The following is a 16,926-nucleotide window of genomic DNA, read 5'->3' as shown; positions in this document are numbered from 1 at the left end:
CAGTCTGGGTGTACCTGTGCTGGAATATTCCCAGTCTGGGTGTACCTGTCCTGGGATAATTCCCAGTCTGGGTGTACCTGTGCTGGAATATTCCCAGTCTGGGTGTACCTGTTCTGGGATGATTCCCAGTCTGGGATGTGATGCTGGGTTTGTTCCTCCAGGGGGCGTGCCTGGGAGGTCAGGCGGTGACCTTTGTGATGTCAGAAGCAGTGGACGGGCTGTTTGTGACGCCATCAGGCTGTGCCGCTCCGGTCTCCGGTCTCCGAGCGGCGGCCCCGGGATCACTCACTGCCATGAGCTCCGCTTACCGCAAAGACTGGCGGGCCGCCGGCGCCTCCTCGTCGGCCTCGGGCGGCTGGGAGAGCCCGGCGGGCGGCAGGGGCCGGGGCCGCCACCCTGGACACCTAAAGGGCAAAGACATCGGCCTGTGGTACGCCAAGCGGCAGGGCCAGAAAAGCAAAGAGCAGGAGCGCAGCGAGGTGAGGGGGAGGGGAGGACACAGACCCCCACACACACACCCACAGACACCCACACACACACCCACAGACACACCCCCACAGACACACACACACCCCCACCCACACCCACACCCACACACCCACATACACACACCCACACACACACCCACACACACACCCACATAAACACACCCACACACACCCCCACCCACACACACCCCCACCCCCCATCCACACACACCCCCACACCCACACACATCCTCACACACCCCTACACACCCCCACCCACACACACACACCCCCCCCACCCACCCACACACACCCCCCCCACCCACCCACACACACCCCCACCCACACACCCACATAAACACACCCACACACACCCCCATCCACACACACCCCCACACCCCCATCCACACATACCCCCACACCCACACACACCCTCACACACCCCTACACACCCCCCCCACACCCACACCCCCACACACATACACACACCCCCACCCACACACCCACATACCCCCACCCACACACACCCACCCACACACACACCCACCCACACACACACCCACCCACACACACACCCACACACCCCCACCCCCACCCCCACACACAGCCCCACCCCCCCACCCACACACACACCCCCACCCCCACACACACCCCCACCCCCCACACCCCCCCACCCCCCCGCACACCCCCACCCCCCTGCACACCCCCACCCCCCCGCACACACACACCCACCCCCCCACCCCCACACACACAATCCACATACACACACACCCCACACACACTCCCACAGACACACCTTCACACACACACCCAACCACACACTCCATCCCCCACACACACACACACATACACACCTCTACGTGTGCGTGCACCCCCTGTGCACGCACCCCCCCCCCAGCACATGCGTGTGCAACCCCCCCTTGGTCGCAGCCATCTGCTTGTGCGCACCCTGCCAGACAAAAGTTCCCCCTGCCAGACAGAGGTCCACACAGATCTGCGCACAACTCCAGGCAGGATCTGACAGAAACCCCCAGACGGAGACCCATACATCGGAGACGCAAACCCTTTCCCACAATACACACACATACACACAATTTAATCAGGGCAGGGAGAGATCAGCGATGATCTGATTGAATTGCAGAGCTGTGGCGACTAGGGGAATTTCACAGTGCAGCTTTCATTGTAGCCTTTTTTGTGACTAATAAATAAACTTTAAATCCTGCAGTAAAATACTCAACAGGACTGGCAGCAGTTATGGAGAGAGAAACAGATATAATGTATCTGATGAATTACATTTTGCCAGAACTGAAAATGTTAATGCTTTTAGAGAATTAATTATTCTTTGGGTTCCTAAAGTAAGACATCATTACTTAAATGTGTTAACGTAGGAAAAAAGTACTGTATGGCTCTTTTTGCCTTTCTGTAGAGGGCAGTTGTGCAGATGGATGAAGCAAGAGAGGAACACATCACCCGACTACTGAATTCTGTCCAGACACGGAGTGACTACAGAGACCAGCGTGCCTCGGTTTCAGCTGACTCTAGCAAAAACTGGAGGTAACACAGCTTTTTCTAAACATCATTCCTTTAAGATGCAGTTATTTTATATTTACATCCTTTGTTGTGGTGGAGACCCTGGTGACTTATGCCTCCTCTTCCTGTGGTAATTTCTCCATTATTGTGTAGCTCCTGTTAGGGAAGCAGAGGTAGCTTTAAAGAATTTATATTCCTATTGGTAAAAATTAAAAATAGGGCACAGTTTTAAATGTGTTTAATGTTCATGTGTCTGGAAGGTTGAAGCCCTTTGTTAGGTTTATGCTGGACAAAGGTGTTTGTATGTGTGGGGGTTGGTTAAGTTCCAACTGTGCTTCCATTGTGCTTAGAGAGGCTGCAGCATGAAGAAGAAAATAGTAGTAGCAGGGGCATTGCTTCGCAACAGGAGGCCACCTTCCTTTGTTCTTAGTTTCAACTGTAAGCCAGAGCAGTTGGAGCCAGGTCACTGAGGAGTGAACAAGATACAATCCAGATAACCAGGGAAATGGTACAGAAGGAGTATTTAAGACAGCTGAGATTAAGCAATCAGAGACCAAGGTTCAGAAGATTCAAGAACAAGTAAACAGTGTACTTAGTTAAAGGGATAATTGTAGTAACTAGATTTAAAGTGGGACAAAAGATTCAATGGTAGATGAAACATTTGATATCATTTTAATAAGAATCTAGGAACTGCGAGTTAAATAATTGTGAACCATTTGGACAGTAGTCAAGATGACAAAATTTGAAAGGAGTTGGTGTAAAATCCTGGATTGAATTCGCTGTTAAAAGCTTTGTTTAAACTTCCATTTGGAAAACCTGGTCTGGATTTTTGAATGCAAACCTCTAAGGAAAAGCATTGAGAGAAGATTTTAAAGCATGCTTTTGGGTATAGAGCTTGGCATTTCTCATATGACAATCATCTGGGGGAAGCTTGTTCCTTGGGAAGCTTGCATCTTTGCAACTCCCTTATTTTGTCCAGCTTCTGGCAGAATTACAACCTGCCCGCTCCTCAGTTAGCTGGCTTCAACTATTGTGGCTTCCAGTTAAAACCATCTAAGGAGATACATCAAAGATGCCAAAAGATAATACCAGACCAAGCTAGAGTCCCAGGCTAGCTATACAGACCCCCGCCGACTATGGTAGACAAGAGATCTGTTGCCCTCTTGCTCCATCCGTCTGCAAGACATAATAGGCTACAAAATGAAGGTATGTAAAATCGCTGGCACCAATGCACCCTTCCTTGATGAGCTCAATGCATTCTACACCCGTTTTGAGCAAGAGGTCAACAAGAACACTTCCACCCTGGAAGCCTCGGGTGAACCTGTATCTGAGGTCACCTTTGGAGATGTCAGAGCAGCCTTCTCGAAGGTCATCCCATGGAAAGCGACTGGCCCATATGGGGCACCCGGATGAGCACTCAGATCCTGCCAGATCAGCTGGCGGGGGTATTCACAGACAGCTTCAACCTCTCTTTACAACAATCTGAGGTTCCTATCTGCTTCAAGAAGACCACCATCATCCTGGTACCAAAGAAAAGCCAAGCAGCGTGCCTTAATGACAATCGGCTCTGACGTCCGTCATTATGAAGTGCTTCGAAAGGCTGACCATGGCATGAATCAATTCCAGCCCCTCAGACTGCCTGGATCCACAGCTGTTCTCCTACGCCGCAACAGATCCATAGCACATACCATCTCTGGCACTGCACTCAACACTGGAAACATAGATAGCAAAGGTACCTATGTCAGACTCCTGTTTATTGACTACAGCTCAGCCTTCAACACCATAATTCCTATGAAACTCATACCCAAACTCTGTGGCCTGGGTCTCAGCACCTCCCTCTGTGACTGGATCCTGAACTTCCTAATTCACAGACCATAGTCAGTAAGGACAGACAACAACACCTTCATGATCAAACTCAACACTGGTGCCCCACAAGGCTGTGTCTTCAGCCCCTTATACTCCTTATACACCTATGACTTTGTGGCCAAATTCCCCTCCAACTCAATTTTCAAATTTGCTGACAATACTGCCGTAGTGGGTTGGATCTCAAACAATGACGAGGCAGAGACAGGAATGAGATAGAGAATCTGGTGAACTGGTGCAGCAACATTATTATTAAACTTGAAAGAATGCAGAAAAGATTTACTAGGATGCTACCGGGACTTAATGATTTGGGTTATAAGGAGCAGCTGGATAAACCGGGACTTTTTTTCTCTGAAGCGTATAAGGCTGAGGGTGATCTTATAGAGGCCTATAAAATAACGAGGGGCACAGATCAGCTAGAGAGTCAATATCTTTCCCCAAAAGTAGGGGAGTCTAAAATTAAAGGGCATAGGTTTAAGGTGAGAAGGGAGAGATACAAAAGTGTCCAGAGGGGCACTTTTTCATAGAGGGTAGTGAGTGTCTGGAACAAGCTGCCAGGATGTAGTGGTAGTAGAGGCAGGTACAATGTTGACTTTTAAGTATTTAGATAGTTACATGGATAAGATGGGTTTAGAGGGATATGTGCCAAATGCAGGCAATTGAGATTAGTTTAGGAGTTTAAAAAAAAGGGCAGCGTGGAAGAGTTGAGCTGAAGGGCCTGTTTCCATGCTGTAAACCTCTCTGACTCTAATAATCTCTCCCTCAATGTCAATAAAACAGAAGGAGATTGTCATTAACCTTAGGAAGTGTAGTGGAGAACACGCTCCTGCTCTGCCCAAGATTGCAAAGGGTTGTGAATCTAGCCCAATGCATCACGCCAACCAGCCTCCCATTCGTTTACTGTCTACACTTCCTGCTGCTTTGGAAAAGCAGCCAGCACATTCAAAGACCAAATGAACTGCAGACATTCCGTCTCCCACCTTCTTCCGTCAAGTGAAAGATACAAAAGTCTGAGGTCACGTACCAACCGACTCGAGAACAGCATTTTCCCTGCTGCCGTCAGACTTTTAAATGGACTTGGCTTGCATTAAGTTGATCTTTCTTCACACCCTAGCTATGACTGTAACACTACATTCTGCACTCTCATTTCCTTCTCTATAAATGGTATGCTTGGTCTGTATAGTGCACAAGAAACAATACTTTCCACTGTATATTAATACACTTGACAACACTAAATCAAATCAAATCTGAGGTGACGTTGACAGACGTTCACTTGTGATTCAGTGGAGAGTGTTGTATTTGACCACAGGCGTCTTGAGAGTATCAAAGGGCCTTTGTGTTTTAATGAGACAATTATAGCTTATGATGTACTTTATAATCCGTGTTAATCTTAAAACTTTTATGTATTTAAACAAAAGGAGGAAGGAAAGGCATATCATATTATAAATCCAATTTTTTCATGTTTAATATTTTTTCTTGCTAAAACTGATTAGCGATCCCATGTTTTATATTAAAAGATACGGACTTTTGACCCAGGGATCTTTCCAACTGGGATTGTAACATTCCATGGGCATACAACTGAGAGGGAATGTTGCTAACAAACCTCTTAATTATGTCAAGTCGCTACTAACAAGCGGAACAGGAATAAAACTGGATGATCCATCTGGCATCGACTGTAGCAGTTTAAACAACAATAGTCCCACCAGCCCTGTCGACCATACAAAGTCCTCCTCACTAACCTCTGGGGACTTGTTACAAAATTGGGAGAGCTGTCCCATAGCCTAGTTGAGCAAGATCATAACAATCATCCTCTCAAAATCATACTCTACATCCAATATCCTGGTCCTGTTTGCTCTTTAGGTGGGTGTAAAATATCCCATGGCAAAATTCAAAGATAAGCAGGAGCCTTGGGGTGGCACAGTGATTAGCACTGCTGCTTCACAGCACCAAGGACTCAGGTTCGATTTGTGGCTTGGGTCACTGTCTGTATGGAGTCTGCACATTCTCCGTGTCTGTGTGGGTTTCCTCCAGGTTTCCCGGTTTCCTCCCACAGTCCGAAAGACATGCTGGCTAGGTGCATTGACCATGCTAAATTCTCCCTTGGTGTACCCAAACAGGCGCCGGGAATTTTTATGTTGCTAGGGAATTGTTGCAGTAATTTCATTGCGGTGTTAGTGTAAGCCTAGTTGTGACGCTAATAAATAAACTTTACTTCACCTAGTGTCCAGGTCAGCATTTATTCCTCAACTAACATCACGAAAACAAATTATCTGGGAATTTACCTCCTTGCTGTTTGTGAGACATTGCTATGTGCAAATCATTTCCCTAGATTACAACGATGACCTGTTTTGAAAACCTCTCCATTAACTGTGAGATGCTTTTGGATGTTCTGTGGCCAGGGGCAGTGCTATATTACTGCAAGTCTGTTCTTTGTATGTCAGCATCACTAAAGCAGATTAACTGATTATCTGACTTGTCGCTCTCTGTGGCAAATTTCTAATTTGTTTCTGAACTTTGTTTCATTTTCCTCCCAATCATCACAGAAGTGCATATCCCTCTGCTTCAACCACCAAGGAAGTGAAACCAGAGACCAGCGCTGACCTGGAGTACCTCTTCGAAACCATCACTCGGGATGTGTTTTTGGATGAAGAGCTGAGAGAAAACCTAATGAAGAAGACATCGAGTTTGAGATACCTGGAGATGAAGGTACTGATGTTGGGAATTAGTCCAATCTAAAGGATCATATATTAGAAAGAATAAATGGTTGGGAGCATTAAGCACCTGAAGTTTAGCTTGTGATGCTCAACTCTTAAGTGGTTTTATCATCTGTGTCCTTTTCTAAACCAACAAAACGTCAGTGACTTGTAACATGCTCCTGAGATCATTCCCTTACAAAGTTTCTATGTAGTCAAAAGCCAGTTTAATGTAGTGGCTGACACAGTTGGTTTAAATACTGTGTTTTCACTCATGAAACCTGGATTTAAGTCCACCTAGATTCATGAGTGAATATGTCATAGGTAATAGGATCCCTACAGTGCAGAAGGAGGCCGTATGGCCCATCAGGTCTGCACTGACCACAACCCCACCTACGCCCTATTCCCGTAACCCCACATATTTACCTTGCAAATCCCCTGACACTGAGGGAAAATTGAGCATGACCAATCAACCTAACCCGCGCATCTCTGGACTGTGGGAGGAAACTGGAGCACCCAGAGGAAACCCGTGCAAACACGGAGAATGCGCAAACTCCGCACTGACACTGACCTGAGGCTGGAATTGAACCCGGTCCCTGGTGCTGTGAGGCAGCAGTGCTAACTACTATGCCGCTCCAATTGCAGGCATTCTACATGAGTTGTATTTATCACAGTTCTGAGTGGTTGTGGCCCACATCACAGCTGTTTGTAATTCAAAAGCCTCTTCGATGAGGCCACTGGACTTATTATCCTAGAAAATTGAAAGAGAAAAACACTTGCACTAAAGCAGTTGGAGGCCCATTTTAGCAGGAGTATTATTGGAATAGAATCATAGAGGTTTACAGCAGGGAAATAGGCCCTTTGGCCCAACTTTTTAACGACTAAGCTAGTCCCAATTGTTAGAGTTAGCATCATAAAGTGCAACAAGAGGCTCTTTGGCCTGTCATGCATTTGTTGGCCCTTTGAAAGAGCTATCCAATTTGGCCCAGTACTGCTCTTTCCCCCTATCCCGGCAATGACTTAATGCCAGAAATATACTTTCAAAAATATCCACTCCCAGCCTAGGAAGGAAAATTCATGCGGCAGACCATTCGGCCCATCATGTTTATGTCAGCACATATCAGTTTGAAATAGTTTACTAATATTTAAAATACAAAAAGTAGTTGGATGGAATGACAGTCAACCTTCAGTACAGCTGTTTTACTTTTCATTGGAAGTGTTGATTTTAAAGTATTTGGGAAGTTGCCCAGCAGAGATGCCAATTAGAACTGATTTTTGTAAAGACTTTAAGAAAATTGTAAGTCAAGTGTTGCCAGGCTGAACTATCTGGCAGATGGTGGGGAGATTGTGCCAGTTTGTCAGCTTCTGTGATGGGGGAAATAAAATAAGCTTACATTAATATCGAAGCTGAAGAATCTAAAGCTGAAAGTTCAATTTCTCTTTACAATAGAATCATTGATTTGCATTTATATGGTGTCTTCAACATGGACAAAACAAGTCCCAAGGTGGTTCACCGGTGGTGATTTTTTTAAATTAAAGATTTTGTAGTGAGCCAAACAGGAGAGGTTTAGACAGGGATGTCCAGAGCTTAGGGACTAGCTGAAGACATAGGTGAATTGATCTGAACCGGCGCTGGAGTGTGGTGACTCGGGGAATTTCACAGTAACTTCATTGCAGTGTTAGTGTAAGCCTTACTAGCGACCAGTAAATAAATATAAGACATGGCATCCAATAGTGGATGAAGGAATCTTAGAATCCCTCCAGTGCAGAAGGAGATTTTAGTTTTTTTAGTTTATTTATTAGTGTCACAAGTCGGCTTACATTAACACAGCAGTGACATTACTGTGAGGATCCCCTCGTAGCCACATTGTTCGGGTACACTGAGGGAGAATTTACCATGGCCAGTGCACCTAACCTGCACGTCTTTCAGACTGTGGGAGGAAACCGGGGAACCTAGAGGAAACCCACACAGACACAGGATTAACGTGCAGACTCTGCACAGATGGTGACCCAAGCCAGGAATTGAGCCCGGGTCCCTGGTGCTGTGAGGCAACAGTGCTAACTTTGAGGCCACTCAGCCTATTGCGTCTGCACTGACAACTATTCCCATAACCCCACATATTTTACCCCAGTAGACCCCACTAAGAGGCAATTTAGCATGATCAATCAACCTAACTCTCTCATCTTTGGACTGTGGGAGGAAACTGGAGGAAACCCACACAGACATGATGAGATCATGCAAACTCCACACAGTCAACGGAGGCCAGTCTTGAACTTGGTGCTGTGAGGCAGCAGTGTTAACCACTGTGCCACCCCCATATGGAGGAAGTGGAGTTGCCAATGAATCACCTTTGTGTTTTCATTTTCATTTCTGGGTTTTATTTTCCATCGAGCTATCCAGAGTCTGAAACTAGCCATCCAAAGTAGAACAGGACTGTGACATTGTAATAACTAACTGTGCACAATTGATTTCAAACTGTGGGTAAACCTGTGGAGGCCTTTTCTCAGAATCTGGTTTCCTGAATATAGTTATCTTTATGTGATGGCAGTAATAGTGTGATTTCTTAATCTCTGTTATTCTCACTTTATTTACTCTAGAGATTCCGAGAAAAACTCCCCTCCTACGGAATGAGACATGTAAGTGATGGTTTTTAAATTATGTATATAATGCAGGTAATTTTCTTGTGTGATGATTTACTTAGTTTAAGAAATCTATGTCTCCATATCAAATATATCCAGCCCTGTGGCCAGAAGGCCACAAGATGGACCTGCCCCCTACCTTGGGAGCTCATCAATCTGGTTATAAGGTCAGGTAACTTGCTCTCATTAGTGTTTGTATTTTAAAAGCTTTTTAATTTACTCTGAGTTCTACAGTGTTAGTTGATTTCTTCCAACAAAGAATTGGTGGTCTGACGATGGCAACTTTTCTCCTTGTTCGTGCTTAGTAGTTTCATATCATTTTTATTGCATTGACAGGTCATAGAATCAATAGTGCAGAAGGATGCTAGCTTGTACTGACAGCAGTCCACCCAGGTTCTGTCCTCTCCCTGCAACCCCCCATATTTACCCTCTTAATCCCCCTTACATTAAAGGGCAATTTATTTTGGGCAATCAACCTAACTCTCTCATCTTTGGACTGTGGGAGGAAACCCATGCAGACACAAGGAGAATGTGCACACTCCTCACAGACAGTTACCCGAGGCAGGAATCAAACCCAGGTCCCTGGCGCTGTGAGGCAGCAGTGCTAATCACTATGGCACTGTGCCGCCCCAGACCTCTATAATACATTAAATGTCATGTAAATAATACAGCATAGTTCCCACGCCTCTCAGACCTCCAACTTGATAAAGCATTGTATTTCCAAGTTTTGGAATGATCTGTTCCCACCCTCCAGGTTCTCCATTCTTCTGTTGGGCTCCTGAGTATGTTGAAAATGCTCTGTCTTGCTGGGGACTAGATTGTATTCTTAAAATACCCATTTGTTTTAACCAAGCCATTCCAATACAGCTACAACACTGGCATTTATCTGACTACCTATAAAATTGTCCAGTTATCTTCTGTTCAGTAAAAGCTTTATTGAAATAGAACAATGCATTAGCAGTAATGTTAGGAATGAGTCTTCCCAGTGGACTCTGGAATGAAGTAATACAATTCAATCTGGCCAAATACTGTCCCATCAGTCAGCATCTGTGGAGATGCTGGAATTGGACTTGGGGGGCACAGTAAGAACACCCGGTTAATCACGAGTTTTCAGAGCTCCAACCATTATCTTGCAGTTCTGTCTTTGCCTATATATGCTGTGTTTGTGAAACCTACCTCCAGTCACCTGATGAGGGAGCAGTGCCCTGAAAGCTCCTGCTACGAAATAAACCTGTCGGACTTTAACCTGGTGTTGAGACTTCTTACTGTATTCTTATAATCATCAGCAAATTGATGGAGGCTGTCTTTGACAGTGCTGAGGTAGTACTCACCGATAAAGGAAAGGTAAAGTTGCCATTGTCCCAAATGACCGTAAGATGCTCAACCCTTTGAGGCAGGAACTGACTGGTGATGATTTAACCTGAGGACGCCAGATGAGGGGCAAGGTTGGGAAAGCGGGGCCTTCATGAACGACCTTGGCCTGTACGGGAATTGAACCTGTGCTGTTGGCATCACTCTGCGTCACAAACAAGCCGTCCAGCCAACTAAGCCAGCTGACCCCCAAATAACCTGCTAACCTCAGATAACCCAGAATCTGCTCATTGCTTCGCATGTATTGTTTGGACTACTTGGCTTCGGCCTTCATTATAATCTTGGTCCAAAAGAACTGAATGCCAGAGTTGAGAGTGACAGTCCTTGAGCTTTCAACTGAATGTGGGATCTAAGAACTCAAGTTAAATTGAGGTGATTGTGAATCAGGAGAGAATCTGCACTGGTTGGAACCATAGCCAGTACAAAAGAAGATGATTCTGCTTGTTGGAGCCAAACATTTCAGCCTCAGGATATCACTGGGACTTCCTCAGGCGCGTGGCCAACCAGCTTTGGCTGCTTCATCGATTACCTTCCTTCCGTAAGGTCTAAAGTGGACTTGCGCGCTAATGATTTTAGTGTTCAATACTGTTTTCCATTCCTCAGAAGCTGAAGCAATACAAGTAACATTGCCAGACTGGAGATAGAGACAGGAAGCTCTGCAGAATAATCAGGAGGGATGGTAATTAGAATGTGAGCATTATGGTACCTTGAATATAGATCTTGACTAACCTTGTGTTCTCTTCATACATATTCTGAATTGCAGGAGGTTGTGGAGTTGATCAATGCAAATCAGGTGCTTGTCATAAGCGGAGAAACAGGTTGTGGGAAAACCACGCAGGTGACCCAGTTCATTCTGGACGACTACATTGAGAGTGGAAAGGGTTCTTTGTGCAGGGTCGTGTGTACTCAACCCCGTCGGATCAGCGCAATCTCTGTAAGTCTCAGCACTTATATCTTGTCTTTTGTGCCTGCTTTGCCTGGGGTGATCAAACTGCATCCTGTCTGCTGTGATGGCCTAGTGGCATTAATGTTAAACTATTAATCCTGATACTCAGCGAATGTTCTGGCGACCGGGTTTGAATCCCACCATGGAGTTCAACCCAGATAAGTGTGAACTGGTTCATTTTGGCAGGTCAAATAGGATGGTAGAATATAATACTAATGGTATGACTCCTGGCAGTGTGGAAGATCAGAAGGATCTTGGGGTCCAATTTCATTGGACCCTCAAAGCAGCTGCGCAGGTAGAGGACGTGGTTAAGAAGGCATATGGTGTACTGGCCTTCATCAATCGAGGAATTGAGTTTAGGAGTCGGGAGATAATGCTGCAGCTGTATAAGACCCTGGTCAGACCCTACTTGGAGTACTGTGCTCAGTTCTGGTCGCCTCATTACAAGAAGCATGTGGAAGCCATAGAAAGGGTGCAAAGGAGATTTACAAAGATGTTGCCTGGATTGGGGAGCATGCCTTATGAGGATAGGTTGAGGGAGCTTGGCCTTTTCTCCTTGGAGAGACGAAAGATGAGGGGTGACCTGATAGAGGTATATAAGATGTTGAGAGGTATTGATTGAGTGGATAGTCAGAGGCTTTTTCCTAGGGCTGAAATGGTTGTCACAAGAGGACACAGGTTTAAGGTGCTGGGGAGTAGGTATAGATGAGATGTCAGGGGTAAGTTTTTCACTGAGTGGTGGGTGAGTGAAATGGGCTGCCGGCAACAGTGATGGAGACGGATTTCATAGGGTCTTTTAAGAGACTTTTAGATAAATACATGGAACTTAGTAAGATAGAGGGTTATAAGTAAACCTAGTAATCTCTAAGGTAGGGACATGTTCGGCACAACTGTGGGCTGAAGGGCCTGTATTGTGCTGTAGTTTTTCTATGTTCTATGTTTCTATGGTAGATGGTGGAATTTGAATTCAATAAAAAAAAATCTGGAATTAAGAATCTACTGATGACCATGAAGCCATTGTTGATTGTCAGAAAAGCCCATCTGGTTCACCAGTGCCCTTTTAGGGAAGGAAATCTGCCATCCTTACCTGGCCTGACCTACACGTGATTCCAGAGTAGTGTAGTTGATTCTCAACTGCCCTCTGAAATGGCAGAGCGAAACACTCAGTTCAAGGGCAGCTAGGGATGGACAATAGATGCTGGCCAGTCAGCGATGCCCATGTCCCGTGAGTGAACAAAAAAAACTTGGCTATTTGCTATGTGCCAATCCAATAACCTGTCTGGTTTGCCTGCTGCTGGGCAAATGTATCATCAGGGGACACAGGCACTGTGAGCAAATTCAATATCCAGCTATCAGTTTAGAAATTAACTTGTAAAATGGCAGGAGAATCATAGAATCTGCCAGTACAGAAGGAGGCCATTCGACCCATCGAGTCTTCACTGACCACAATCCCACTTAGGCCTATCCCTATAACCCCATGCATTTAATCTAGCTAGTGCCCCTGACACTAAGGGGCAATTTAGCATGGCTAATCCACCTAACCCACACATCTTTGGACTGTGGGAGGAAACTGGAGCACCCGGAGGAAACACACGCAGACACGGGGAGAATGTGAAAACTCCACAGACGGTGACCCAAGCCAGGAAGCGAACCTGGGTCCCTTGCGCTGTGAGGCAGCAGTGCTAACCACTGTGCCACCGTGCTGCCCCAAAGTACAGTTCGTGTGTTAAAAAAAATCTCAAGGTAAGTAAGGTGATAAAGAGTTTTAAGGAAGTAATTGAGTATCATGACAATAATGATGCGTTTCTAAGTGATTTTCTAATAAATAAAAGCTGCCTCTTCTAAACTGAAGAAATCCTTCAATATGACCTTGTGTATGCCGTAATTATGTTTTTGGACACCATGATATGCATCAAAATGTGGGAGAAAGACAAAAATATGGACATTCCTGAATTATGGATCTGTGCAGTAAGAAAATTACAATTGCAGTTTCTGGTTGAAAGATATGTTAGCTTTGAAACCTCTTTGCTACTGATTGAACCATTCTGTGATCACAGTCCCTGATTTTACAAATGATGCCTCGTCTCTTTATACTCTTGACATAAGCAATGATCCTCCTGGGAATTTGGATTTGCACGACAGAATTTAAGTGCAGCAAGAAGGCAGTGTAATCTATTATAGTTCCAGTTCAATCTGCAAATCTTGTCCCGGTGGATAATATATGAATAGTACTGGAATTCGGAAGATTAAATTGTGAGAAATCTCTGGAATTCTCTGCCCATCGAAGTGGTGGAGGCTACCTTGCTAAATATATTTAAGTCACGGGTAGATAGGTTTTTGATAGACAGGGGAATTAAGGGTTATGGGGAGAAAGCAGGAAAGTGGAACTGATCCACTTCAGCCATGATCTTATTGAATGGCGGGGCAGGCTCGAAGGGCTGGATGGCCGACTCCTGCTCCTATTTCTTACGTTCAATGAGAATACATTGCATAAATTCCCAAGATGGCACTGGGGTGTGATGACTTCTTGCAAGCTGTGTCCAGTATACCCTCTAATTCTCTCTTTTACTCTCGCGATGGCACAGTGGTTAGCACTTCTGCCTCATAGCACCAGGGACCTAGGTTCAATTCCCACCTGGGGTCACTGTGCAGAACCTGCACCTTCTCCTCACATCTGCGTAGGTTTCCTCTGGATGCTGCAGTTTCCTCCCACTCTCTGAAAGAAGTGCTGGTTAGGTGCATTGGCCGTGCTAAATTCTCCCTCAGTGTACCCGAACAGGCACTAGAGTGTGGCGATGAGGGAATTTTCCCAGTAACCAGGGCGGCACGGTAGCACAGTGGTTAGCACTGCTGCTTCACAGCTCCAGGCTCCTGGGTCCGATTCCCGCCTCGGGTCACTGTCTGTGTGGAGTTTGCACATTCTCCTCATGTCTGCGTGGGTTTCAACTGGGTGCTCCGGTTTCTTCCCTCAGTCCAAAGATGTGCTGGTTAGGTTGATTGGCCGTGCTAAGAAATGGCCCCTTAGTGTCCTGGGATACGTAGGTTAGAGGGGATTAGTGGGTATAATATGTAGGGATATGGGGATAGGGCCTGGGTGGGATTGTGTTCAGTGCGGACTCGATGGGCTGAAGGGCCTCTTTCTGCACTGTAGGGTTCTATGATTCTATCTTCATTGCAGTGTTAAGCCTACTTGTGAACTAATGAATAAACTTAAAATTTTAAAACTCTGCTCTAACTTTTGAATTCTGGAACAATGCATTAATTTGATCTCTTCACTACATTCTACATTCTCTCTTTTCAGCCTCTGTATCATATGCTTTGTCTGTATAGCACCCAAGAAAAATACTCTTCACCGTATATTAGTACTTATGACAGTAAATCAGATTGATGTGACATGCATTCTCTAGACTTTTGACAAGCGATTACAGAGCCTCAGAATTGTAACAGTACCAGAGGCTGCCATTTGGCCCATTGCGTCTGCACCGGCTCACCAAATGAGGAACTCACTTCCGACCATTTCCTCAACTTCTCTCCGTTACCCTGCAAATACTTTCCTTTCAGAGAACAGCTTAATACCTTTTTGAATGCTTCAACTGAATCTGCCTCCACTCCATAATCTGGCAGTGCGTTGCAAACTTGAACCACTCGCTATGTTTAAAAAAAAATTCTCCCATAACTTTTGCTGCTTTTACTAATGACTTGAAATCTACGGTCTGTCTCGCTGTTGATTCTTTCACAAGTGGGGAACGGTTTCTCTCTCTCTATTCTATTCGACCCTTCAAAATTTTGAAAAACCCGATCCAAACTCCTCTCAATCTTTTCTCTAAGGAAAACAGTCCTAATTTTCCAATATCTTCATAACTCAAGTTCCTTGTCCTTGGAAAGATTATCCTGAGTCCTTTCTGCACTATTTCTAATGCCTTCACATGCTTCCTAAAGCATGGCACCCAGAACTAATGACAAGTAGTCCAGCTGAGGCTGAACTAGTGACTTGCGCAAGTATTATACAACCTTCTTGCTCTTGTACTCTATGTCCCTTCTAATAAAGCCCAGGATATTGTATTTATTAATGTCTGTCTCAATCTGTCCTGCCACATTCAATGATTTAGGCATTGTACACCCAGCACCACAGGTCCTGCATCCCTTTTAGAATTGTACTCTTTATTTATATTGTCTCTCCATGTTCTTCTGACCACAGTAAATCGCCTTACATTTCTCTGTATTGACTTTCACCTGCTGCCTGTCTGCCCATTCCACCAACTTGTCTATGTCCTTTTGAAGTTCTACACGATCCTCAAAGTTCGCAGTGCTTTCAAGTTATGAATCATCTGTAAACTTCATACTTGCCCCTTGTGTGCCAAGGTCTAGATCATTCATCCCTATCAGGGAATGCATAGATCCAACACTGGACCCTGGGGAACTCCATGACAAAGCTTCCTGCAATCCAAAAAACATCCATTAGCCAGTAGCCACTGTTTGCTGTCGCTCAGCCATTTCAGTATTCATATTGCTACTTTCCCTTTTACTTCATGAGCTATAATTCGCTCGCAAGCGGGTCTGTTGTTTGGCACTGTTTCAAACGTCTTTTGGAAGTTCACAAACAGCAATGTCCCCATCAGCCCTTTCTGCTACCTTTTCAAAATACTCCAGCAAATTAGCTAAACATGATTTTCAGTTGAGAAATGAATGCTGGCTTTCCTTAACTGACCCTAATTTTGTCCGTGTGACTATTAATTTTGTCCCAAATTATTGTTCCTAGAAATTTCCCCTTCACAGACGATAAACTGATAGGACTGTAGTTGTTGAGCTCACTCTTCTTTTTCTGAAGAAGGCAGTAACGCTTGAAATGTTAAGGGACGGCGATGGCTTGGTGTATTATCACTAGACTACTAATCCAGAAACTCAGCTAATGTTCCTGGTGACCCAGGTTCACATCCTGTCATGACAGATAGTGGAATATGAATTCAATAAAAAAAAATCTGGAACTAAGAATCTGCTGATGACCAAGAAACCTTTGTCGATTGTTGTAAAAACCCATCCGGTTCGCTAATGCCCTTTAGGGAAGAAAATCTGCCGTCCTCACTTGGTTTGCCCCATGTGTGACTCCAGAGCCACAGCAATGTGGTTGACTCGCAACAGCCCTCGGGCAACTCAGAATGGACAATAAATGGTCAGCCAGCGACGCCCATGTCCCACGAACGAGTAAAAAAAATTCTCTAGTCCTGTGGGACCACCCTGAATCTAAAGAAGACAGAAAAATTATGGCCAATGTCACTTCCCTCCATATCCTAGAATTAATTGAGGTGTAAAAATCTCAATGGGGTTGATGCAAAGGAAATAACTAGAGAATCAAGCATTAAGGGGCATATCTTAAAATGACAGCCAGGCCATTTACGGGTAAAATTGGGAAGCATTT

General features: G+C 45.1%; 1 protein-coding gene across 2 annotated transcripts in view; it reads left to right on the top strand.

The window, feature by feature from the left end:
• The first annotated feature begins 260 nt into the window (after positions 1-260).
• The window catches only part of dhx36 (DEAH (Asp-Glu-Ala-His) box polypeptide 36), an 84,789-nt gene continuing 68,123 nt past the window's right edge, over positions 261-16,926 (top strand). The window contains exons 1-5 of one of the 2 annotated variants that reach the window (XM_080186025.1): positions 261-479; positions 1,894-2,021; positions 6,404-6,566; positions 9,152-9,190; positions 11,328-11,498. In XM_080186025.1, coding sequence (XP_080042151.1) covers positions 294-479; positions 1,894-2,021; positions 6,404-6,566; positions 9,152-9,190; positions 11,328-11,498 — 687 coding nt within the window. In that variant the 5' untranslated portion in view covers positions 261-293. The remainder of the gene's footprint in view (positions 480-1,893; positions 2,022-6,403; positions 6,567-9,151; positions 9,191-11,327; positions 11,499-16,926) is intronic. The other variant, XM_080186026.1, reaches the window with a different exon arrangement.

This window comes from Carcharhinus amblyrhynchos, chromosome 3 (assembly GCF_965287045.1).
Source record: "Carcharhinus amblyrhynchos chromosome 3, sCarAmb.v2.hapA, whole genome shotgun sequence".
NCBI classification, from domain to species: Eukaryota; Metazoa; Chordata; class Chondrichthyes; order Carcharhiniformes; family Carcharhinidae; genus Carcharhinus; species Carcharhinus amblyrhynchos.
Note: the sequence above shows the minus strand (reverse complement) of the source record. Positions and strands in the feature narration are given on the sequence as shown.